The sequence below is a fragment of the Phodopus roborovskii genome, unplaced genomic scaffold (assembly GCF_943737965.1).
Source record: "Phodopus roborovskii unplaced genomic scaffold, PHOROB, whole genome shotgun sequence".
Lineage (NCBI taxonomy): Eukaryota > Metazoa > Chordata > Mammalia > Rodentia > Cricetidae > Phodopus > Phodopus roborovskii.
Window position 1 is genome coordinate 51,647,485 of NW_026126407.1, and position 24,539 is coordinate 51,672,023.

At 48.6% G+C, this 24,539-nt stretch overlaps 2 protein-coding genes across 2 annotated transcripts; one reads left to right on the forward strand and one right to left on the reverse strand.

The window, feature by feature from the left end:
* The first annotated feature begins 1,479 nt into the window (after nt 1-1,479).
* Nucleotides 1,480-14,489, forward strand: Alg1 (ALG1 chitobiosyldiphosphodolichol beta-mannosyltransferase). The gene is made up of 13 exons (XM_051181365.1): nt 1,480-1,699; nt 3,075-3,152; nt 3,272-3,375; nt 6,183-6,331; nt 8,159-8,248; nt 8,555-8,665; nt 9,537-9,658; nt 9,781-9,819; nt 10,105-10,164; nt 10,990-11,100; nt 12,449-12,563; nt 13,525-13,600; nt 14,329-14,489. The coding sequence occupies exons 1-13, from the start codon at nt 1,495-1,497 to the stop codon at nt 14,458-14,460; spliced, it is 1,392 nt and encodes a 463-aa protein (XP_051037322.1). The 5' UTR covers nt 1,480-1,494; the 3' UTR covers nt 14,461-14,489.
* Nucleotides 14,490-14,843: 354 nt separating this feature from the next.
* On the reverse strand, nt 14,844-24,033 carry Eef2kmt (eukaryotic elongation factor 2 lysine methyltransferase). Its single transcript, XM_051181366.1, has 8 exons — nt 23,858-24,033; nt 21,056-21,118; nt 19,288-19,368; nt 18,177-18,278; nt 17,737-17,870; nt 17,390-17,655; nt 16,235-16,381; nt 14,844-15,058 (listed from the first exon to the last, which is right to left on the reverse strand). The coding sequence occupies exons 1-8, from the start codon at nt 23,951-23,953 to the stop codon at nt 14,940-14,942; spliced, it is 1,008 nt and encodes a 335-aa protein (XP_051037323.1). The 5' UTR covers nt 23,954-24,033; the 3' UTR covers nt 14,844-14,939.
* Between the last annotated feature and the right edge of the window lie 506 nt (nt 24,034-24,539).

Consider the following 24,539-nt stretch of genomic DNA (forward strand, 5'->3'; position numbering starts at 1 on the left):
TGGAGAGATGGCTCAGCTGTTAACACAGGGCTGGTCCTCAGCACCTGCACAGCAGTTCGCAACCATCTATAACTCCAGTTCCAGAGGATGCAGCACCCTTTTCTGACCTCTGTTTTTTGTTTTGTTTTTTGTTTTGATTTCCCAGAGAAAGAGTTGCTCTGTATTGTTTTGAAGCCTGTCCTAGAACTAGCTCTGTAGTGATGGTCTTGCCTCTGCCCCCTCATGACTGGATTATAGGTTTGGGAGTGATGCCTAGCTTGATACATGCATATTAGGATCTGAACTTCTGTCCTTATGACTGCAAGCATGAGTTCCTAACTGCTGAGCCATTTCTCTAGCCCCTTATTTATTTATTTATTTATTATTTATTTATTTACTTACTTATTTATTTTGAGATCTGGTCTTAAGCTGCCCAGGTTGAGCTCCTGATCTTTCTGTTCATCCTCCAAAGTGCTAGGTTTTCAGGCATATACTGTAGTACCTGGCTCCTCTCTTTTGTACTTGAAATGTAATCAATATGCTTGTATCTTAACACATTAAGAGAGAAGCATTTTGCTTAACTAATTTTCCTGCTGGAAGGAAAATGGAGGATGACCAGCTGGAGGCCCCGTTGGCCCTTACCCTTCTATCAACAAAGATGTTTCTATGTATAGCCATGATCTCATGTATACCCTATTCAAGGAATGGCATCTTTCATTAACATAACTAGAATATTCATCCAAATTATTTTTATTTAGTGTGTGTGTGTTAGGGAGACATGTATGTCACAGCACGACCTGGAGGTCAGAGGACATTAGGGAGGAACCCATTCCTGAGCTCAAAATATATCATGGCAGCAAGCACCTTTTTTTTTTCTTTTCTTTTCTCTTTCATTCTTTCTTTCTTTCTTTCATTTTTTAAATTTCATTTGTTAGATTATTAAAGGCAGCTGTAGAGAGACAGAGGCAGAGAGGGGTTTGGCCTGATCTTAGCTGGGACCTCCATTATTCGCAGCAAAGGGGGTATTTTTGTTGCTCACCTGTGCCAATGGCTAAGATGCCCACAGAAGATGAGATATGGCCTCTTACAGGGATGGATATGACTTCATAGTCTGCAAAGGAAGCAGGGAAGTATAATCTTTTAGCGGAAACATCATCATTATAGTTTGAAATTTATCTTAGAGTTATGAAAAAGAATTTCTTAGATTCTAATAAAGGAACAGCTTTACTTTCATAGGGAAAAACAGTTCACAGAACCTGACGTGACTATAGTCTAGCAATTCTTGGGCTGCTTAAGCAGTTCCTCAAGGGCCTGGGATCCTCTCCAGGCTCCGCCCCTCATTTCAGGCCCCAGCCCCGCCAATAGCTCCGCTTTCCTTTTCTTCCAGACACCGCCTTATCCAAGGCCCCGCCCCCGATTTTACTGTGGCGATCTCATCGTCCCCCAGCAGGGCCTAGGTCTGCGGCTGCGCACAGCGACCTGGTTAGGTCACGTGCTCGGCGCCGGCGGGCCAAGATGGCGGCCTCCTGCGTGGCGGTGCTGGCTTTGGTGCTGCTGCCCGTGCTGCTGCTGGGCGCGTGGAAGCGTGGGCGGCAGGCGGGAGCGGCTCCGCACGTGGTGGTCATGGTGCTGGGCGACGTGGGCCGCAGCCCGCGCATGCAGTACCACGCGCTGTCATTGGCCCAGAGCGGCTTCTCGGTGACGCTGCTGGGGTTCTACAGTGAGTGGCGGGGACCTGGGAGGGATGCTCAGCCAGGAAGGAGCCTTGGCTCCCTCTACTCTGGGCCCGAGGCAGGAGTGGCTGTTCTCCTCTCCTGCTTGTTCTGGCCTGAACCGCTGCTTCCTGGTGTCTGAGAGTAGCCTATGTCACCCGCCCGTTACCATACGTGAGGACTACGAAGAGAGCGGTTGCAAAATCCCACGTAATTCTAGGTTGTGCAGAGACTGGGGCTGAAACCCAAGTGTGTAAGACCTCAGTGCTAGTCACTACTTCCTCGTGCTGCGTTGTCAATGAGTTAAGAGGCCAGGTTTCTTTACATCCCTCATCCAGCGCAGAGACTATCTGGGGATGTTTTTCTTATACCCTAAGGTGCAGGCAGAAGTGTACACTTCCTCCTTATGCCCCGTGTTGATGATTTTGCAGGGGTTCAGCCTCACTAAACAGCCTCTAGCTGTCCTGGACCTGGATATGTAGACCACAGTGTCCCTGAACTCATAGAGATCCACTTGCCTCTGCCTTTAGAGTGCTGGGATTAAAGACGTGCACTACCAAGCCCTGCAGGGTTTTTGACACAGTGATATGAAATCTACCAGCACGTCAGGCCCATTCATAGCTATCCTCCAACACATTCTGGGCACCTCAAATTGGACACATCTGAGAATTAGGAAGTGGCTCAGCTTCATTTAAGAGAGTAGCTCTTATTGGTCCTTGTATGGCGTGCCATCAACAGGCCTTGAGTGGAATGACTGATCCAGACTCTGACATCCAGAAGTCTACATCAATTTAATTGAGTCCCTATTGCTCGCCAATCATCAGACTAAAGAATGTGGATATGCTGAATGCCTTTTGAGGGCATTCTATTCTCTCTTTTCCTTTTTTTTTTCTTTTTTTCCTCTCTCTCTCTCTCTCTCTCTCTCTCTCTCTCTCTCCCTCCCTCCCTCCCTCCCTCCCTCTCTCTCTCTCTCTCTCTCTCTCCTCTCTCTCCTCAAGACAGGGTTTCTGTGTAGCTTTGGAGCCTGTCCTGGAACTGGCTGTATAGACCAGGCTAGCCTCCAACTCACAGAGATCTGCCTGCTTTAATCCCGAGTGCTGGGATTAAAGGGGTGTACCACCAACACCTGGCTTCGAGGGCATTCTAGTAGAAGAACCCAAAGTGGCCTCACTTTCCATTCTGGCTACTGGGGACCAGAGAGGTATTGATAAGTAGTAACTCCCTGCCCCCCCCCCCACACTTATTTCAGACAGGGACTTGCTTTATAGCCATGCTGGCCTTCTTGCTTTATCATTTCAAGTACTGGAATTACAGATGTGAAGGAACACATCCAGCTGTCTGTAACTACTTCTGATACCTTAAAGGCCACATTTGCATTTGCAGACTCCAAACCTCGAGACGAGCTCTTGCAGAATGATAGCATTCAGATTGTGAAGTTGACAGAGCTGCAGAGTCTGGGAGGTAGGTCTAGACAACTCCAGATTCCTGACTAGGGGTAGAAGAACCGGAAGGTTGGTTGTATACTGGGGAGATAGGGGACTAGCAGACTGCCAAGAGCTCCATTGTTTTCTGACTTTCAGCTGGACCCCGAGTTCTCCAGTATGGAATCAAAGTTGTATTTCAGGCAGTGTACTTGCTGTGGAAGTTGATGTGCACAGACCCTGCAGCCTACATCTTCCTCCAGGTATGTGCCAGCTGCTGCCTTCTTCTGTGAGAAGCAACGTTAGCAGTTCCCTTGCTGGCCTTTTAAACATGCACAGATTGGGTTGTGGGTGGGCTTCAGTGAGGTCCTGAATTTGAGTTCCAGTCCATACACAAAAAGTACAAGTATTTAGATATATTGTATACTTCTGTGTGCATAAACTATTAAAAAAAAAAAACCAAAAAACATGAGGAGGGATGTTGCACTCATAAACATGCAGAGGCTATGGTTACCTTTACAACACCAGCTAAAGACCTAGCCTGCCAACATTCTAGCATGGATAGGGGAGTAATTCATAGGGGTGCTGTCCCTAGCTGAGGAACTGTTGGCAGTTAATGATTGTTGGGGGAGTAATTTTTCTTCCAGTGTGTATCCATCAGTAAATTGCTCAAGCTCCAGTAAGTAGTCCTACTCCTATGTTCATACAAGCAACTCTAATTAAACTCTGTCATTAAAGAGAAAAGACATGAAAATAGGAGGGGGACTAGTTGGGAAGGAAAAAAAGTATAGAGGGATTATCGAAAGATGGGGAGAGGCTAAGAAAGGTGGGGGGGTAGTGATCAAAATACATTATATATAGTCATAAAATTGTCAAATAATAAATACAGTAATATTAAAAAATAAATAAGCATGAGTGTAGGCTCAGTATTTAAATTGCTTGCAGGTTTAGTTCCCAGCATCTACAATAGTGGCTTACAATTGTCTGTAACTCAAGTTCTAGGGGATCCAATACCCTCTTCTGGCCTCTGCAGGCACTAGGCACACATGTGGGATACATACATACATGTAGGCAACCACTTACATAATAAAAATAAATATTAAAACCCAAAAACTTGAGTAGGAGTTTATAGTGTGTTTTTGTTGCATGTGTAGTACCCATTGGTGTCTTGATGTATTGCCTCTTTTAATGCTCTCAAGAGCCCTGTGGTATAGCTTCTTACTGTATAATTTAGAGATTCGGAGACCTAAACATAAAGAAGTCCTGTAAGTAACTTTCTATTGTAGAGCTAGAAAGTGACAGTCAGGGTTTGAGCCTACATAGTTAAGTGTTTAACTTCTCCTCATTGGTTTTTTTTTTTTAAATATTTATTTGTATTTTATGTACATTGGTGTTTTACCTGTGCGAAGTTGTCAGATCCCTTGGAACAGTAGTTATAGACAGTTGTAAACTGCCACGTGGATGCTGGGAATTAAACCCAGGTCCCCTGGAAGAGCAGCCAGTGCTCTTAATTGCTGAGCCATCTTTCCAGCCCTGTGTGGGGAGGAGTTTGGGGATATATACTGAAGCATACCTGTAGAAGTTGGGGGGACAGTTTTATGGAATTGGTTCTCTTCTTCCTATATGTGGGTTCTGGCCATAGAATTCAGCTTGCCAATTTATATCAAGCTTCTTTACCTGCTGAGCTATCTCTTCACTTGGTGCCCCCCCCCCCCAAGCATCCGTTTTAATGTCCAGAAGTAGCTTTTCTTAATGGTTTTTGCTTATAGTATATCCATATGTCAATCACTGTAAATTATGTAGTCCTATCTGACCAGAGTTCCTCTTTGTTTATTTACTTGTGTGTATGTGTGTGGTTCATGTGTGGAGGTCAGAGAACAACATGTGGGAGTCAGTTCTGTTCTGCCACACAGGAACTGGGAATTGAAACAGGCTTGGTGGCAGGTACTATTAATTGTTGCCATTCTCCACCATTTTTTCCTTTTGAGTTGTGTCTTGGTATGTAACCCTTGCTTGGTAATCACTATATAGAATGGTCTTGAAGTCATATAGCAATACTCCTGCCTTAGCCTCCCAAGTGCTGGGATTGCAGACACATACTACCATGTCTGGCTTCTCATTTTCTCCTTCCTTTCTTTTTCTTTTCTTCTTCTTCTTCTTCTTTTTTTTTTTTTTTTTTTTTTTTTTTTCCTATGTAGCCATGGCTATTCTGGGACTCATTATGTAGACCAAGCTGGCCTACCTCTGTCTCTTGAATGTTGGAATTAAAGATGTGCACCACTACACTTTGCCTTCCTATTCTTTTTTTTTTTAACATTTACATATGACTCATATAAGAGTATAGGGTATATACATCTGTGACTCACATCCAGTTAATTTCTTAGGAGAAATTCTTAGCAGTAGAATTGCTTTGTCAGGAATTCCTGCATGTTTAAATGTTTAACATGTGGTGTGTGGCCTGATGGCTGTAGAGTGAGTCTGGGCCTTTGGGTGTTTGTCTTCTAAGTTCTCTAATATCTGTTGCTGATTGGCTTTTTTAGAGCTTGCATTTTGATGACAAACACTAAATAACAACAGTTTTTTTGCATTCTTACTTCTTAGTTTTTATTTTATCTTGGTGTGCACACGTGTGCATGCATGTTCATGCAGGCTTGAGTGTGTATATGCCTCTGTGTATTCCAGGCTAGCTTGCCTATGACCTTCCATGGTATCTTCAGTCTTCCATCTCCTGCCTTGTTGGAGGAATCCTGGGGTTATTGTGAGATGCCATGCCCAGCTTTATATGGATGAGGTCTGGGGTAAATGCAGGTCCTCAGGCTTATGTGGAAAATTCTTTACCTACTGAGCCACCTCCTTAACTCAGGTGCTCTTGATTGTTGATGATTTGGGGGTTTTCAGATTGGGCAGTTTTGTTTTTTTCCTTGATGGTGAAGAGGGTCTTCCTTCTGCCCATTGGCTGATGCAATAGGCACGGCCTCTTTGTTCTTTGCTGTGTGGTACTCCTCTTCAGTAAGGCTACATGGACTATGGTCTATGTTTTCTCCACTGCCTCCAAGTCTCTCTTTCCTAGAACCCACCAGGCCTGCCTGCCATTGCTGTATGCTGGTTTGTGGGCTGCATTTGTGGGAGCAAACTGGTCATCGACTGGCACAACTATGGCTATTCCATCATGGGCTTGGTACATGGTCCCCGGCATCCCATTGTGCTGCTGGCTAAATGGTGAGAGGGTGTGGGTGGCTCTCCCTGAGTCCTCATTAGAGTGGGTGGAAGAGAAGGGCCCCAGGGGGAGCAGGCTGGATCTGGAGCAGGGTTCTTGGTTCTCCTCTGACCCTGGTTACCCTGTCTCATTGTGTGCTTCCAATTCTGGGGATCAGCTAGCCATGCCCTTTCCCTCTCCTGGGACTAATGTTCATTGTTGACCAGCCCAGGCAGTTTCTGACGGTCACACAGCACTAGCTTCATGCTAGGTGCCAGGCCAGGTCTCCATTACCCCTGGATATGGTATAAGTTAGAAGAGTGGATTGAGAGTGATGTTATCTCTTGCTACCCAGGAAGTAAGTCAGGAATCAGCCCCAGGGAGCTCCATTCCAGAGCCTTCTCCATATCTGGAGGGAAGAAACAGCTGCAGTAGGTACTATGGTGGTAGCTAATGATCTTTCTCACTCTGTTGCCCACTTTGGCTTTGAGTTCTTTTTGGTCCTCTTGCCTCAGTTGCTTATACTCTGGGATTATAGGCATGATCCACCATACCCAATTTAGTAATCCTTTTTTTTTCCTCACTGAAGTAGGGTTTCTCTGTGTCCTGGAACTCCCTTTGTAGACAAGGCTGGCCTTGAACTCAGATCTGCCTGCCTCTTCTTCCTGAGTGCTGAGGTTAACGACTTGTGACACCACACCCAGCTGGTAATCCTACTTGTATGTATTTTTTTGTAATTCATTTTTTTCCCGATTTTATTTTTAAAAACTTTTATATATGGATATTTTTTCCTAAATGTTTGTCAGTGTACCATGTGTTTGTCTGGTACCTGTGGAGGCCAGAAGAGGGCATCAGATCCCCAGTTGTTAGCTGCCATGTGGATGCAGACAACTGAACCCTGGTCCTCTGGAAGTGCCATCTGGCCCCTAAATTTGATTTTTGATTATCATTTATTGGAGGCTGGCCTTGATCTACTCAAGTGCTGGGATTTCAGGTGTGCACTGGTGATGTGCTGGAGATGGAATCCAGGACTCTGATGGCTTATGGGCAAGCACTCTACCAACTGAGCTACCTCCTTAGTCATTCATATGCATTTGAAACAGTATGTATCCCAGGCTGACCTCAGACTCTCTGTGTATCACAGAATGAACTTGAACTTCTGATCCTCCTGCCTTTTCTCCTGAGTGTTTAGATAGGTGTGCACCACTATGCCCTATGTTTGTAGCACTCGAAGTAGAACCAGGGCCTTGAGCTTGCCAGGTGAGCACTCTGCCAGCTGAGCCACATTCCCAACCTGCAGCTTAGTAACCCTGACTTCCTCTTCCTCATTCTCTTGGGACAAAACCTCAACTCCCTTCACACCACAGTGAGAGAGCTGCAGCCCTGCTGGTCCAGGACTGCTGAGACTTGGTTAAGTAGCCATCACCTGATTTCTCCTCTATTGCATGAGGCTGGATTTGTGGAGAGTGTTTCCTTTTAAATAACTGCGTAAGCTGAACAGTGACAGGGAAGGAAGGTGTGAAAAAGTAGCTGCTGGGCATCAGTTTTGTACAACTTTAGTCCCAGCACTTGGGAGGCAGAGGCAGGCAGATCTCTTGAGTTCAAGGCCAGCCTGGTCTATAGAGTGAGTGCCAGGACAGGCTCCAAAGCTACACACAGAAACCCTGTCTTGAAAAACAAAAACAAACAAAAAAAGTAGCTGTACGGGGAGCTCATGTCACTTCCTGGCAGGCTCAAGGGCCCTAGTTCTGCAGCCTTTCCACCACCCATAAGATCAGGTCATATGGAGGTTGGGGGTGGCATCTAGGCTTATCCCACGCTCCATGCTGATCCCCAAGGCATCTTCGTAGGTATGAGAAGTTCTTTGGGCGCCTGTCCCACCTGAACCTGTGTGTGACCAATGCCATGCAGGAGGACCTGGCAGAGAACTGGCATATCAGGTATGTAGGGCCTGGGATGCTCATCAACCCATGTGTTTTAAGGGCTGCAGCACCTACCCTATTGTTTTGAAGTATGCAGGCCCTAGGAGATAATAGTTCCTTGTTTGAGAAGTTAAGGGAGGAGGCAGTAGGCTTTCTTTCCCTTCTAGCCATGTGGCCTAGGACATTTTGGTCCTAAATATCTGCACTGTTCTAAGTAATCCTGAATGATCTTGTCTCTGGGATTCCCTGAGCTCCCTTGCTTTTGGGGATCCTGCTGTGTCCTGTTGCTTAGATTTTTCTCTGCCCACTCCCATCTCACATCAGAGCTGTGACTGTCTACGACAAGCCAGCATCTTTCTTTAAGGAGACACCCCTGAACCTGCAGCATGAGCTCTTCATGAAGCTGAGCCGCATGTACTCCCCTTTCCAGAGCTGGTATGTCTCCCTTCCCTCTGCAGACCTGTGGGTCCCTTAGCCAGGGGCGGCAAGCAAACACTGTGGCCTGCTACCTATTGCTGTAGATAAGGTTTTACTGGAACAGTCCACCCATTCACCTGTGTTGACAGTGGCTGCTAGAAGCCTAGTGTGGTGATGAATGTCTGTAATCCTAGCACTGGGGAGGCTAAGGCAGGAGGATTGTGGGCTGGCCTGGGCTACATAGCAAGCCTTTACCTTACCTTAAAAACAGTGTTCCTCCCAAACTGCAGCAGTGGAACTAGGTTTCACAAGTCTGAAGCATCTACTCTCCAGCCCTTTAAAAAACAGCCTGCTGAGCCCTATGTTACCTCATCTTGCTGCCAGTGTCCTCTTGGTGTCACACTGGGGAGAGAAGGCACCTGTTATAGTTCTGCCCATGTCCTGTGAGTGCTCCTAGGAACCAGGCATGGCTGCTGGGAGGCGGGTCAGGTCCTCCTCACTGGGATGCTGAGTGCTCCTAGGAACCAGGCATGGCTGCTGGGAGGCGGGTCAGGTCCTCCTCACTGGGATGCTGAGTGCTCCTAGGAACCAGGCATGGCTGCTGGGAGGCGGGTCAGGTCCTCCTCACTGGGATGCTGAGTGCTCCTAGGAACCAGGCATGGCTGCTGGGAGGCGGGTCAGGTCCTCCTCACTGGGATGCTGAGTGGGTTGAATAGGGAGCCTGTGGAGGTGGAACTGAGTGGTGGAGTAGATGCTGTTCCAGTAACCTCAGTGCCAACAACCAGTATCTGTAAAGTCAGTGGGGTGCCAAATGGCGGGGGCTGGGAACTGCCTGTGGCTCTGTTCTTGTGCCAGTGTCTGGTCTCACTTCTTTCCTTGGATTCTTCAGCTCAGAGCCCCTGGATCCCAGCATGGAGAGGTCGGCCTTCACTGAGAGGGACTGTCAGAGCGGGATGGTGAAGAGTCTACATGGGCGGCCAGCACTGCTTGTGAGCAGCACTAGCTGGACAGGTCTGCCTCCCTCAGCACCTGGGGTGTGTGCACAGCTTATCTTTGGATCCAGGGATGGCTGTATGAGTCGGGTGGGAAGTTTGGGATACAGCCTATGATCCCTCTCCCTTCTCTCCCTATAGAGGACGAGGACTTCTCCATCCTGCTGGGAGCATTAGAAAGTAAGTGTATGGCCGCATTAGCAGCTTGGAGCTTGTGAGGGGCTGCTACTAGGCACTTACCTGGCCTTTTGTGGCAGCCTGTCATGTACTATACCCCTGGTGTCATGGGTGGGCTAGCTTGAGACAGTAGGGGAGGGCATGGGAAGCTTACTGCCCTTACATGGTCATTGGGTGGCTAGACACTCAGTCTGAACATTTTTTGAGACTAGCAGCCCCCTGGGGAGCAGCGTCCCCACTATACTTATAATCTTATCTTCTCTTGGTTGGTGTCTTTTTTAAAAACAGAGTTTGAACAACTAACATTAAGTGGAGACAACCTTCCTTCCCTAGTCTGTGTGATAACAGGTACTGATGGGAACACCATGTTATATTTGTTTAGAAGGGTGGAGGGTGGCAGAAGAATGGGCATATGGCCTTTATAGAGCACCTCTGTAGAGCACCATCTCACTAGTTGCCTCCTCAGTTTTCCAGGGCAATTTCTCCCTTTCTCTCCAAGACCTTGCCCAAGCTAGGCAAGTGCTCTACCACAAAGCTACATGTCTAGCTGTCTTTTATCTTTCTGTGTGTAGAGAGAGGGTCTTACAGGTTATCCAGGCTGGCCCTGAACCCACTGTGTTGTTCAGGTAGGCCTTGAAATGCTAACCTGCCTTAGCCTCCCAAGTAGCTGGACAGGCCTGTGTCACCAGGTCCTTGGGGTATTGTTTCTACATTCACTTGATAAATAGGGAACCTGAGGCCCAGAAAGGACTCAAGAATTCAGATTTCAATCTGGATGGTACTACTTAGGCTACACTCTCCCTTTTCCCAGTGCATTTCCAGCCTTTCTAGTTTAGAAGCACTCAGGGTTATCCAGCCAGTTTTTCTGCTCTCTCCCAGCCAGTTTCCTAGGGGTACCTGGCATGCTGAGTCCCTGTGTCACTCAGTGCAGGTGGAGATTCTGTGTCCATATGCTGGCACCCTAGTATTTATCTTAGATTCCTTTGCAACCTGAAGCCCTATGCCAGCTGGCTGAGGTATACTTAGTGTCTTAGCCATGGGATGTCAGTCTGATGGGGCCACTGGTGGATGTGGTCAGGGGAAAGGGTTATCAAGTGCCAACTGGAGCATCAGGACCTGCCCAGTGGCAGTGATGGAGAGTGACAATGTAGGTGACTTTTCTTCTCTATGAAGGGAAGGGGCCTCTCAGGGAGCACTACCGCCATCTCATCAGCCAGAAGCATTTCCAGCATGTCCAGTTCTGTACCCCATGGCTGGAGGCTGAGGACTACCCGCTGCTTCTAGGTGAGAGGGCAGGCTTTGGGGGACAGAGGGCCATACTACACTATCCCACAAGGGCAGACAGGGAAGATGTTTCCAGCCTCTTTTTTTACCCTGTAATCTTTGAGACAGGATCTTTGTAGCCTGAGTTTGCTACTCAGGGTAGCCCTGAGTTTGCAGTAGAGCCTCATGCTCTGCCCCAAGTACTGGGATTATAGGTGTATCCCACTGTGCCTGGGTTTTGTTGTTTTGTTCGTTTGCTTTTTTTTTGAGACAGGGCTTCCCTGTGTAGCCTTAGCTGTCCTGTGTCCTGGAACTTGGTCTGTAGGCCTGGCTAGACTTGAACTCAGAGAATACCTGCCTCTGCCTTCCAAGTGCTGGGATTAAAGGTGTGTGTCACCACCGCCCAGCTTTTTTCAGCTTTTTTCAGCTTTTTTTTTTTTTTTTAAGATTTCACCTTGAACTTTTGCAGTGGTTTTGTCCCAGCCTCCCTGCTGCTGGGTTTACAGGTGTACTCCATCACATCTAGCTGATAGCTGTGTGGATAGGTGTGGATTTGGTTTTATTTTATTTGATTTGGGTTTTTTTTTTTTTTTTTTTTTTTTTTTAATTTTTGTTTCAGGTTCTTATTTTTTGAGACACTGTCTCTGGACCAGGCTAGCCTTGAGCTTGAGACATCCAGCTGCCTCTGCTTCCCAAATGCTGGAATTAAAGGCATGTATCACCACGTGTAACATACCCCACATTTATCTTGAGATTTTTTTTTTTTAAATTATTTTGGCAAAATACATATAATAAAAGTTGCCACTATATCTAATCATTCATTTATTTATTGTGGGGTGGGGATGGGTGGTTATGAGGGATAACACACTTGTGCCATGGCAAATATGTGGCAATCAAGAGGACAATTTAGAGAAGTTGGCTCTGTCCTACTATGGGGTTCAGGGAAGGAACTCAGTTTGTCAGGCTGGCAGCAAGCATCTTAACCTGCTAAGTCAAGCCAGCCACCACTAGTCATTTTTAAGTGGTTACTCAGTAGTGTTATTGACAAAGCTGAGTGAACCACAACTGTAGACAGAAATTCTGCTGATCATAGTGACTGCCTGGGAATTTTCTCTTTGAAACTGAATTATGGCTGAGTAGAAACAATGAATCAATATAATAAAAACAAATTTTAATCATTAGGCAGTGTGAGACAGGACCCAGGGGTCAATCATGTTTTTGCCTCTGGTCAGGCTGCCTGGCTCCTTGGTCAGCTTATGCTATTTGTCTTTGGGGACAGTCTCACAGGTACAGCTTCTGATTTCCACTCCTTGTCTAGGGGTTGGCATATAGACTTGGGAAAATGTGTCCTAGTGTTCTGTCTCTGCAGGGTCAGCGGACCTGGGTGTCTGTCTACATATGTCCTCCAGTGGTCTGGACCTGCCCATGAAGGTGGTGGACATGTTTGGGTGCTGTTTGCCTGTGTGTGCCGTGAACTTCAAGTGGTAGGAGCAGATACTAACCCTTACCTGGGGCATATTCTAGATCAGCAGCTGGGGGCCCTGTCCTGTCCTGTGGCTAGTGAAGGATAGTCAGCTTGGTGCATCCACACCATGCCAGTCACCCAGATGCAAAATGTAGTTCAGATGTTGGAAATAGTATTACATGCCTGCAGTCTGGAGGCAGAGGCAAGAGGATTCCTGAGCTTGAAGCCAGCCTGTGCTTCACAATGAATTCCTGTCTCAGGAAAACTGTAGCAAGGTGTATGTTGATTGGGTCTGTATCAACATTGAGCTTCTTTACCTTTGTTCCATTGCTGGGATGATAGAAGTCATCTAAAGAGGATGTGAAACATAGAGCAGGGTTCATGTGGATTGTATGCAAAGCAGTTTACATAAGGGACTTGAGCATCTGTGGCTATAAGAGGGCCCCAGGAATGAGTCCTGCACATACTGGCACAGGGGCATGGCTGGAGTGTGTTCATGGTTAGCATTCTACCCAGGCTCATATTGTGAGAAGGGAATGGTGGCCAGAGCTGTCTGCAGTCAACTGGATTTATATCTCTCTGTCCTGTGGTTCATCTCTCATAGTTGGATGGGATGTGGGCACGGAGGCTGGAGCTTGTTAGCTAGGGACCAGCCTCTGGGTGGAGAGTTCAGGATGTGAGCCAAGCTCAGGGTTTGTCAGGATCAAATCTACCAGTGACTCTGAAAAGCTGCCCTTAGAGTATAGAGCTGGGACCCTTAGCTCTCAGGCTGGAGTGGAGAAAAAACACATCTTGGCACAAAGGTCACCTCTTCTCTAAAATAAGCCTGGTATTTTGACATGTGCTCTTGTAGGCTTTTCTGTCCAAATACTCCATCTTAGAACACTGAGGCCAACCTGCCATTCTTGATACTGGCTTCACTTGAGGGAGTAGTGGTAGCCCAGTTGTGTTCCCTTTCTTTTCCCTTGTTCTCTCTGCAGTTTGCATGAGCTTGTAAGACATGGAGAGAACGGCCTGGTCTTCAAGGATGCGGAGGAGCTGGCAGCACAGCTGCAGGTAGTGGGCCTACTCCCTATGGGGCTTGGTGGTTTGAAACCTGGCATTGAGCCAGCCTGATCTCAGCTTCCCACACAAAGACAGATGTAGTGGGACTCTGGGATGTAGAGAGGTGAGGAGGAAACAGAGGCCTTCAAGATGGCCTCTCAGCCTGGGCCGCTGGTTGTCATTCACAATGCCAGGGGCAAGAAGAGCCAGGCACAGACATATACTCCTGCCTCCTATGTATGAAGATGGGTGCTCTGTTGCCCTTTAGGGAGAGTGGGGGCCAAGAGAGCTTCTGTAGAAGGTATATTTGTCCTTATTAAACTAATGTACTCTCATTCTGATAAGGGACTTAAGTTCGTGTGAGAACTCTGCAACTCCATCCTGGTGTGGATGGAAATGCAGCTGTGGACATGTGTAGATAGGCTGGTTCCAGTAAAACCTTATTTACAAAGCCAGATGGGCAGGATCTAGCCTGAAGGCTGCAGTTTCTTGGTCCCTGATAGACACATCAAAGGCAGAGCTGTCATAGCCTCCATCTTAACTGCACCTGCGTTGGGGATGGGAGAGGGGAAGAGGGCAGCAGGTGGAAGCTGGCTGTTCTCCAGGGCAGGGCTGTGGGTAAACAGATTGATCCCTCAAGTATCAAGTGAAGGGAAGGGCACTGCTGAACATGAGCAAGAATGATCTGGCATGGGGTAGAGTAGGCAGGGAGCTGAGTTCCAGTCTTCCTTTTCCTGTAGATGCTTTTCTCAAAGTTTCCTGACCCTGCTGGAAAGCTAAACCAGTTCCGGAAGGAACTCCGGGAGTCGGAGCAACTGCGGTGGGACGAGAGCTGGCAGCAGACTGTACTCCCTTTAGTCACTCAGAAATGACCTCCAAACCAGAGGCTAGGGCCCTACCCCTCAGGGTGTGGAGCTAGGTCCTTCCCAGCCACTTTGTCCCCGGTGGGCCTTTGAGTACCCTCTAGTACTCAACATCTGCGAAACGGATTGTCTGGCAGCTGCTTCAGTGTCTCTGAGAGGCTCTTCTCTTTGGTGACCCTGTCAACCTCTCAGTCCCTGGACTCTCACATTCCTTGTATTCTGATTCTATTGGACTGCCATGAATTCTGGGACATCGTGTGTTCAGCAAGGCCTGAACAGTCATACTTGATAAATTCATGTTTTTATTAGTACAATGGAAATGCTTGCTCTGAGCCTGTGTCTACTCCAGATGAAGACAGGCACCAGCACTCAAAGCCTGTGCTTACTGTACCTTTGTGGTTTGTTATTTAACAGTCCTGCCCAACAAAAGCCTTTTCAGCTTTCCTGTGGACTCTTCCCATGACAGTGATCTCATTTTCCAATCACCTTCAAACGCTGTGGCAACCGTTCAGCACGAGCTTCAGGATTACGATGGCTGAATACTCTTCGTAAGGGAACAGTTTGCTGGCGTGAGGAGGCACCTCTTCCCAGTAGATCCCTGTTCGGTCTAGACAGAGTACAGAGATCTCAGGAGGGCAGTGTTGGGGACAGGAAGCCAATCTATTGGTGCAGGGCTATTGACACAGTTGTGAACCCAAGCTGATTTACTTGGGCCACATGTTTCCAGACCCATGCAGATGCCCTAAAGATCTCTGTGTGTGGGCATGCTCAGTCTAAAGGAGGATGCTCTACCATTTTCCACCTTATTCCCTCAAGCCCCAGCAAACCTCCTGTCCCTACCCCCAACAGTACTAGTGTTACAAGTGATGTGACCACAACCTGACTTTTTTATTTGTTTTTCAAGACAGGGTTTAGAAACCCCTCCTAATACCCTGTACTGCTCTGCATCTGGCTACCCCATTGGCACAGGCAGAGAGTAGCAAAGATCCAAATGCAGCTGCCTGGTATCATAGGGCTTGTAAGGACTGTGGGCCAACATGGTCTCTTAACTACATTTTAAGTAAAGCTAGTAATTTAAAGAACAGAGCAGCACAGGCATAAAAGTATACGAGGTCCTATAATCCCAACATCTGAGTACAACAAACACAAGCTGGCACTCTACAAATTCCTCCTACCTCTGGTTTTTAAAAAAAGTCATACAGCTGGAATCCAGCTTTGCACATAGTAGGAAGTATTTTACTAAGTACCCTATTCCCCATAAAGATAGTTATTGAAATCAGGAACAGGCTGACTACTCTGTGGTATTTGTCTGTCTTAGGGAAGACAGACTGCAAGCACTGTGTGTGTGTGTAGGCATCCAAAGGGCATTCAGGGCACTCAGTGCTCTAAGTGGGTTCTGGGAGCTTGTTTGCTGTATGTGGAATCAGGGGGAGTCTGTCAGTCTGTCCACAGATGCTGTGGTGGGTGAGTGTGGACAGCTTTGACATGAGTGCTGTAGTGAGATGGGATGATAGGACAGCCATCCCAGGTGCTGATGACTCAGGTGAGTCAGACTGGAGGACAAGGCTCATGGTATTGCCTTATCCCTTTCCTGAAATTGCCCCTAGCTTCTAGTTGCAGAGTTCTCAAAAGTCTGCCAGCTGCTCATTGCTTCTGCAGGTTGGCCTGTGCCTCAGGTGAATGTCTCCACAGAACACACAAGTATGGATGCTGAGGAGCAAGCCCAATGTCAGCCCAGTTTTTAAACCCTCCTAGGGACAGATCCTACAGGTTGGGAACTGACCCAGCTCTTTGATGAACAGCTTGCCGGTGTCTTGGTTGCGAATGGTATAGGCCACGTAGACATCAGGAGCATTGTTCCTCTGGCAGTGGCTGAGCATCTTCAGGACCCTGACCAGTGACAGTGTCACTTCCCCACAGTATAGCACATCTACAAAATGGAAAGGCTGTTACTGAAAGGGCCTCCTATTAGGATCCACATCCAGAGCAAGGGTGTGGGACTGGGCTGACTTTGCACGGGATAAGACCCATGGTGTTGAAAGGTGGTGTTAAGACTTGTGCTGTTCCATAGGAAGATGCCTTGGATGAAAGGAAGTGAGTCTAAAAGCCTCTACAGTGGAGGTTCCCCTTCCCCTGGCAACATCAGTTCTGTGCCCCTTGCTCGTTTGCTTAGTGAGCAGGTCCTAACCTGGTTTTGGGCTTTTTGGGGAGACTTAGTGTCAGCTGCAATGTGGGATTTGCTTTCTGGTGACCTCTGCTGTGCTAGGGGAGGAAGGATGTTTGGTGGTCCAGGCAAACAATGCTTTCTCTCAAAGATTCCATGCTCTTTTGTCATCTCTGAAAGACAGGACAGGGATCTGGGATCCAGATGTACTGGTGAGGATAGCTAAGGCCACATGGCGTAGTGATGATAATGAATCCTTGGCATATCTGCATGGAGCCAGCATAGACTATGGCAGGGCCACTAAACTGTTCCCTGAACTGGCCTCTGTCACTCCATTGAAACATGACCCAGGATGGTGCTACCGACATGGGGAGGTTGGATGTGGGCCTGGGAGAACCACAGGCTGTATGGCCAGTCTGCCTCACCTAAAGATGCACAGTGGCTGTTTATCACCAGCAGTGGAAGGCACAGTCTTGGTGTGGTGGGTAGGATTGCTCTTGTGTTCATTATAGGACCAGGGAGGGAAATAGGTGGCCTTGGGCAAGGTACTCTAGGCCAGGCTAGTGTGCTGCCCTGGCACCTGTCCTGCTCATTTTAAGATTTCTGGGGATGGCTGTTCATGCCACAGCAATGAGAGCATCTGTCTCCACATCTGGGGCTCTGGACCTGGGACTTGGCAGCCTAGGGTGTCTCTCTGGGGCCCTGCTTGTCCCTGTCTGCAGTGCCCATTACTTCTTTCTGCCTGAGTGAGTGTTGCTGCTGGGGCATCATTACCTGCTGCAATAACAACATCTGCCTGGAAGGCAGAGAGCTGAGAAGTTGTCACTTTGTCCCAGTCCAGCTCGGCCACTGTCACCTTTGGGCCGCTTGGGTCAATGGGAGTGTGCATATCTAAGGGGAAGCCGTTGAGGAGCACATTTCCACGGAGCTGCTCAAGCACTTGACCATGACAGTCACTGAAGATGAATGCTCTGGGGCAGCATGCCTTGCAAATGGCCAGACCTGTGAGGCCAGCTCCACTGCCTAGCTCCAGGACAGTCCTGAGTGGGAGAAAGGGACCTTTGTTCACAAATACACCAGTGCAATCTACCTTTGTCCCCTGTCCTGTGCCCCTAGATCACCTGTCAGTGAAGGCTGCAGGGTTCTCGATGGCCCACTCTGCCAGGTAGAGTGCAGCATCCCATGTAACCAAGCCCGTGGTGCCATGGGACACAATGGCTGTGCTCTCAGAGAGTGTGACTGAGTCTCCTGAAGGCTGCAGAGACAGGAAGGAGGGTGAACAAAGCTATCAGAGTATTAATGGAGGGTTCTAAACCATAGCAACTGAGTGGCTGGGCAGAATATGTGTATCCTGGAATGTAATCAACAATGAAAAGAACAAACTTATTACACTTAGAAATATGGGTGATCTCAAGGGTACTGTGCTAAGTGAAAGGAGCCAATGTAAGTCCCATGCTGTGTGATCCCTTTATCTAAAACTTTTCAAATGACCCAATCACAGACAAGAGCGTGTGGGGTGGGGTGAGGGTAGGCACAACACAGTAACATGCATGTCTCATACCAGTAAGTAGCTCCGGTGGCACTGGGTGGACTCTTCGGCCATCAGAACTTCTGCCAGTGCCTCGTACAGTGCATCCAAAGGCTCTGTGGGCACAGCTTCATGCTGGAAACAGACAGTGAGCTTTAACTGAGAGCTCACTGACCCCCGTAAATAACCATTCTGTCACTTCTGTCTGCTCTGTGAATGGTGCTAGAGATGGAACCCAGGACCTTGTGCATGCTGGGCTGGTATGTTGCAACCTGATTTCTTTTTTTTTTCTTTTCTTTCTTTCTTTCTTTTTTTTTTTTTTTTTTTTTTTTTTGCCATATTTAGAGGGGAAATTTTGGAGTGGGAAGTAAGCTAGCATATGAACAACATAGAATTAAAATGAACAAAATAAAAAGTGCATTGGTGGGGTGCCTCAAGGAGAGGTGTGGAGAGGGTTAGAGCAGGCAGAGTCCAGGAGAAAGCCACATTACTTAGAAGTGCTACTGTCTTTAGATGATGTGTTCAAGTGAGCCCTAGGCTCACAGTGCAGCTTCCAAGCTGCCTTTCAGTGGCATTGAGGCACAGCTTCACCTGGCCTGTTTCTCCTGGTGCTGCCAGGGCCTAAAGAGGCACTGGGGTAGGGAGGCCTGGGGCTAGGGTAGTGCAGAAGATCACAGCTGGGCTGAGCCTCTTGAGCAGCTGCTGTCTTCAGGGGCTGACTGAAGCTAGCCTGCTACTGCTTTCCCTGGCTGTCTGTCTAGAGAGGCATGGAGCAGCAGGTCTGGACCTGTCCTCCAAAGGTGTCTTGAGAGGTTGAGAAGACTTTATGTAAACTCCAGCAGGGGTGGGTGAGCCAACCAGGAAATGGCTGTGGGGGAGGAGGCAGTATCCTTCATTCAGTGGCAGGGGTGTCAGACGGTAGGAAGGAGAACTAGAGTCTAGGAGGAGATGAAGCTGCTGCTGAGAGCCCTCTCTTACCCTGTCCCAGGCTGTCCTCCCATCATACCCCACCAGCAGCCTCCTGCCCCAGGAGCTTACAGAGCAAGCTAAGGCAGGGAGCTGGGGCTACTGGAACCTGGCAGAGCTCTGGACCCTTGTGATCCCCTATGTGGCCTGGCCCCAGCAGCTTCAGCCCATCATTGACCTTTTTGATGAGCTTTGAGAGGAAGCAGCGGGCGTACTTCACAGATGGCAGGTGCTGTACACACACAGGGTGCTTCACGGTCTAGACAACAAAAGACAAGAAGTTGATTGCTACAGGGACCTGCCTTTAGTGTCCTAGAAGCGTCACATGATCGGAGGGAGCCTGATGTTCCAGCAAAAATGTGCAGGGACAATGGGGGTATGTGCCCTGGACATCTGCAAGACAGTCTTTTCTTGAGATGGTCTTACTATATAGCTCAGACTGGCCTCAAATTTGCAATCCTCCTGCCTTAGGATTATGGGTATATGCTGCTAATCCCAATTTAAGGTTGAGTTTCAACAACTTTCCTTACATTTTCACATATGGCATAGCTCTGGGCAGGAACCTGAGTTCACAGGCCCTTTCCTGTCCATCTGGGGTGGCAGGTAGGAATGATACTAGTCTGCTGTAAGGGCAAAAGTGGGGTATCTGGCTTCATGGAGGAGGTGAGAGCCCAGTGGCAGGAACCAGACCCACCAGATGCCTGTCCTCCTGGCTATGAGGCCTAGGCAGTGGGGAGGGTTGGAGATGGGAGCTGAGCGGGCAAATATGGTAGAGCAAAGGCTCAGCCCAGAAGGAATTAATGACACAGTGGAAGTCTCAAGGGGTCAGAAGCAAGGTCCCCAGCCAGAGAGCAGTGTGGGGTAGCTCCCAGATGCCTCTGGCCTGAAAGTTCTGAAAGGAGGTCAAATGACCAGCAGGAAGCAGATGGGAATGGGCATGGGGGGAGGAATAGCTTGCTGCTTTGGGAGGGCCAAAAGATCCCCTTAAGTATGCCAGAGCTTCCTACTGATGGTTCATTGATGGACAACACCATGGGATCTTAAAGCAGAATTCTCTAACTTGTGTTGGGTTACCCATGGAATACTGTAAGACAGCCTGGCTGCTTCCTCCTTCCTTTTCCCCTTTATCTTCCTGGTAACAGGATCTCCCAGTATAGTTCAGGCTGACTTTGAATTCCTGGCCTATGCCAGGGTGAGTTTGTGTGTAAACATACTCCTCTGGTGATTCCCTTTGGTCAGGACCCTCAAGAAGGTCAAGGCCCATGGTGGTGTGACCTGCCTTTGATTCAGGAGGCCTCTACCCACAGGCACATGCACTGCCAAGACCAAACCCTATCTGTGCCTCTGATACTGAACTTTCATATTTTTGCCTTAAATACAAAGAACATTTCAAAGCATCTAACAAATGCCAGAAGCAGTCACCAGTCACTTGTTGTCCCTGTGGATCAAGACTTCCCAAGGTGGGTGGGGTGGGAGATGGCTCAGTGGTTGAGAGCACTGGATGCTCACTTTTCCAAGGGACCCAGGTTTGATTCCCAGTATCCACACGGTGGCTCACAACTGTCTTTAACTCCAGTCCCTGGGGACCTGACACCCTTTTCTGGCCCTCGAGAACACTATGCATGTGTTTCATAGATATACATGTAGGCAAACACCCACACACAAATTAAAAAAAAAAAAAAAAAAACTCAGAAGTTAAAACCATCTTTAAAAAAATGGCATAGTAACACTCCACAAAGATAGTCTTAAAAAATAAAAAGACACCCCCTAGCTCCCCTTACTTTGTGCAGTCATCTACTTGAATATCTTCATTCATTAAAACCAAACAGCCAGAGCTGTGTGAGGTGCTGACGCCCATGGGCATGTCAACACTAGTGCTGTTTCTTTATTGTTTGGACACTTGGAGTGAGCCTTGTCTCGCTGTCTGGGGATCCTAGGGCTCTTACCTTTTGCAGAATAGCCAGCAGCAGCTCAGAACCCGAGGGCTCCCTTAATTTCTCTTCTAGGCTCTGTTCCGAGAGACAGAAAGAGATAAATCCTAGGGGGCATTTTCTCAGCAGCATTACACTCCTGTGGAATATTCTGGTAAAGAGCATTAGTAATCTCTACCCAGGGACTTGGAACCAATCTGAAGTGGAAGCCACCAGAGGTGAATTCAGCCTGATGTCACAGGCCATGTGTGGCTGACACAATAAGATTACTCCCAATTCACATCAGCTGTGGCTGTCCTGAAGTCACCTGGGTCACAGCCACTTTGAAGCTGAGCTAGAAGCTAAGAATTAGTTACAGCATAAAGGCCTGGAACCTGCCACTGAAGCTCGAATGGGGACTCATGTGTGGTGCCAAGCCCGGCCATGCCATCTTTCTCACAGGGACTCCAGCTCCAGTCAGGGCAGGGTATGAGACACACAGCAAGCCACTCAGCATTTCACTATGTTCTAACAGGTCCTCAAAACCTGCCTTGGCTGGTTTGTGACTGGTCTCACCCCACTACAGCCACACCAGCTCCTTTATGTCCTTAGTCATGGTGGCTGGCCATGTTTCTATCATAAAACCTTTGCTTTTTGTTCTTTAAGGCGATCCTATGGCTGATTGCTTCAGGGCTGGGGTAGCAGTTCAAATGCCACCTTTTTTTGGGAGGCCTTTGATGACTATTCTGTTTGCTATTCCCTTGCTTATTCTTTTGAGATAGGGTCTCACTCTGTAGCTGAGGCTGGCCTCTGACTCACAGAGATCCTCCTGCTTTAGCACCCTAAGCTGTGATTGGCTCCCACATGTGGTTTTGCCTGGTGTTTTCTGGTTACTTACAGTCTCTTGTCTGAGCAGGGCTGGTCTCTAATGTGCTCTGATATGCCCTGATGTTTAGCTCATGAACAGATGGCAGTAAAATATCTAGTGACCCAGTAACTGCTAGGCATCCTCGGTGCACCTCCACAGCCAGGTGCGAGTTGGGGTTTGTATTCAAGAACTCACACAAAGTGAGATGCAGGAGGAGCTGCCTATCTTGGTGCAAACATTGCTAAGACTGTTAAATCCACTGATAAAGCCTTTAGGTCCTTGGCATAAACATACCTATGTTCATTTCCCTATAAATAAGCAAAGGCTTGGGGGATGGAGGCAATGTGATTCCCTAATTTGGAGCTGTTGACCTCTTCCTTCCTGTCCTGGCTGCCTTAAGCAAAAGGACTATCAGTCAGACAGCTAGCAGGACTGCCCTCATATCAGCCTTAACTGTTTGAACACTCCATAAACACCTTTAGACACTACAGCTGATTCTCATGGCTCCTGAAGGCGCAGCCTCATCCATGGCTGCAGACCATCTGCTGTCAAAAGCATGGGCACACACTACATTATTCTGCACCCATTTTGTATGCAGATGGGGAGCATGCCCCCTGGTGGCCTAGTGGGAGGATGGCTGGGATGGTATTAAGGCAAGGCTGTGACTGGTTCAGACACCTACATAATCTGCTGTGGCTCAAGGAGGAAGTGGACTGCAAAGATCCCTCCTGGGAATGGTCTCCTATTTTAGTAGTGCAGGCTGTGCTGGGAACAAGGAGAAAGCAGCCACAGAGACGACAGAGCAGCAGTGGCTGTGAAAACTCAACAGTGGCTGGCAGAATTGTAAAAAACAGCCAGGCAGCTGGCCATGGTCAAGAGCTAAGGAATCCGTACATCCAGGGCCTGCACAAGAGCTGTATGTTTGTAAGGGCTGCTACCAAGGGCTAAGGAAATTTAATACCTAGGTCTGCCTCCCAGCAGACCATGCAGCCAAAATGCCCCAAGAACTCCATAAGTCCATAAAGACCAAGGAGGTCCCATATGCAAGAAACCTGCAATTGCTGTTCTTGCCTGCCTATAGCTGACACACCAGTGATGATCATGCTCTGAGCTTCTTGTCTACCTATGGCTTCTAGATGGACAAAGGAAAAGAAGCCCAGAAGTTTGGTAGCAAGAGATATTGTATCCTCCACTGTGTTACTTAGAAATGATGGCACAGCACAGATGGGTGGTGGTGGTGCATGCCTTTAATCCCAGCACTTGGGATGCAGAGGCAGAAGGATCTCTGTGAGTTCAAGGCCAGCCTGATCTTACAGAGTTCCAGGACAGGCTCCAAAACTACAGAGAAACCCTGTATTGAAAAAAAAAAAAAGAAAAGAAAAAACAAAAACCCAACCAACCAACAAACAAAAAAAGGGGGGGGGGAGGAAGAAGGGTTTGAGTTAGTATTCTTTTTGTAGACCAGGCTGGCCTTGAACTCTTTAACATCTGCTCCCGCCTGGGATTATAGGCGTGCACCACCTCCCACCACCACCCACAGAAACTGGGAAGATTTTTGGAGGAATACAAATTTACATGCTGGCGAGCACCTTGCACACGAGTTATCAGCGAGGCATGAACCAAAGGAGCCGCCTGCAGGAGCTACATGTCCCCAGACTACCAGGAGGTTCCCTTTTCCGTCTGAACTCCCTCCGAGACGGTTCTGCCTGCAGTCTGCCCTTCGGATGGGGACCTGGCCTCTTCTGCAGAAGAGTGCGGCTCGTGCCATCTGAAGATGTTTAGTTTTCAAAGCTTTTGCAGTCGCTAAGATGACCGATCATCGTCTTTAAAAGTCGCTAAAATAATCCAGCACGGCCCGTGACCCTGAAAGTTCTGCCAGAGAAGGGCCCAACCTGCCTCCCCCGGTCGGGAAGGCGGCCCAGCAAATCCCGGTGCTCGACCCCTACACCCGCCACTAGCCCGCCGCCCACCTGCCAGGGAAATGAGGGAAGCGCGCGAGCCGCCAGGAAGCGGCGCTCGAAACTCTGCAGCAGAGACGTGGCCCCCTCGTGGTCCTCAGGCGCCATCGCGGGCGGGGCCAATGTTGCCTGGAAACGAGCGGAAGAGAGACCTGAGTCTGAGGAGGCGGGGCAAAGAGGCGAGTAGCTGTGGGCGGGGCTAGTCAGGCTCCGACCCAGCAGGTGGGGCAAGGTGAGTAGGGTGGAGCAGGTGCAGAGGCGGAGAGTAAACTGTGGAGTCTGTGAGCTGCTTCGTCATGAGAGGCGGTGCTTAGGGGGAGGCCAACGCTGGCGGTCGGGGCGCGTTCTAAACATGTTCGTGGAGCTGGAGCTGGCAATCTGAAGGCGGGGCCTTCACTGGACTGAGGCGGGGCTCAGAAGGCGGCCCTTGACCAAAACTGGGGGCGGAGTCTAGAGGTTGGGCCCGAGACTGAGGCGGGGCGGGGTTTAGGGGCAGTCCTTTGGCTGACCGGGGCGGGCTCAAATCAGCCGGAGGCGGGGCTAAAGTGTTTGTCTGGCTGCAGAGGCGGATCACGGAAGTGCTCCTCACGTCCTGGGATCATTCAGCTGAGCTCCTGGCCAGCCTGTAGGCCTGGTTGTGGCCTAGTGAGGGGCGGGAGTCGGGTGGGCGAGGGCACGGCCTTGCATGCTGCAG

Bases quoted from the DNA above. Each gene is read 5' to 3' on its own strand.
- Alg1 (XM_051181365.1), top strand. From the start codon at position 1,495: ATGGCGGCCTCCTGCGTGGCGGTGCTGGCTTTGGTGCTGCTGCCCGTG. The intron at 8,666-9,536 runs GTATGTCTCCCT...TGGATTCTTCAG, and splicing joins TACTCCCCTTTCCAGAGCTG to CTCAGAGCCCCTGGATCCCA. The intron at 11,101-12,448 runs GTGAGAGGGCAG...CTGTCTCTGCAG, and splicing joins GGACTACCCGCTGCTTCTAG to GGTCAGCGGACCTGGGTGTC.
- Eef2kmt (XM_051181366.1), bottom strand. From the start codon at position 23,953: ATGGCGCCTGAGGACCACGAGGGGGCCACGTCTCTGCTGCAGAGTTTC. The intron at 21,119-23,857 runs GTGGGCGGCGGG...CTCTCGGAACAG, and splicing joins TTCCCTCATTTCCCTGGCAG to AGCCTAGAAGAGAAATTAAG. The intron at 16,382-17,389 runs GTAATGATGCCC...TCCATTTTGTAG, and splicing joins AGATGTTGTTATTGCAGCAG to ATGTGCTATACTGTGGGGAA.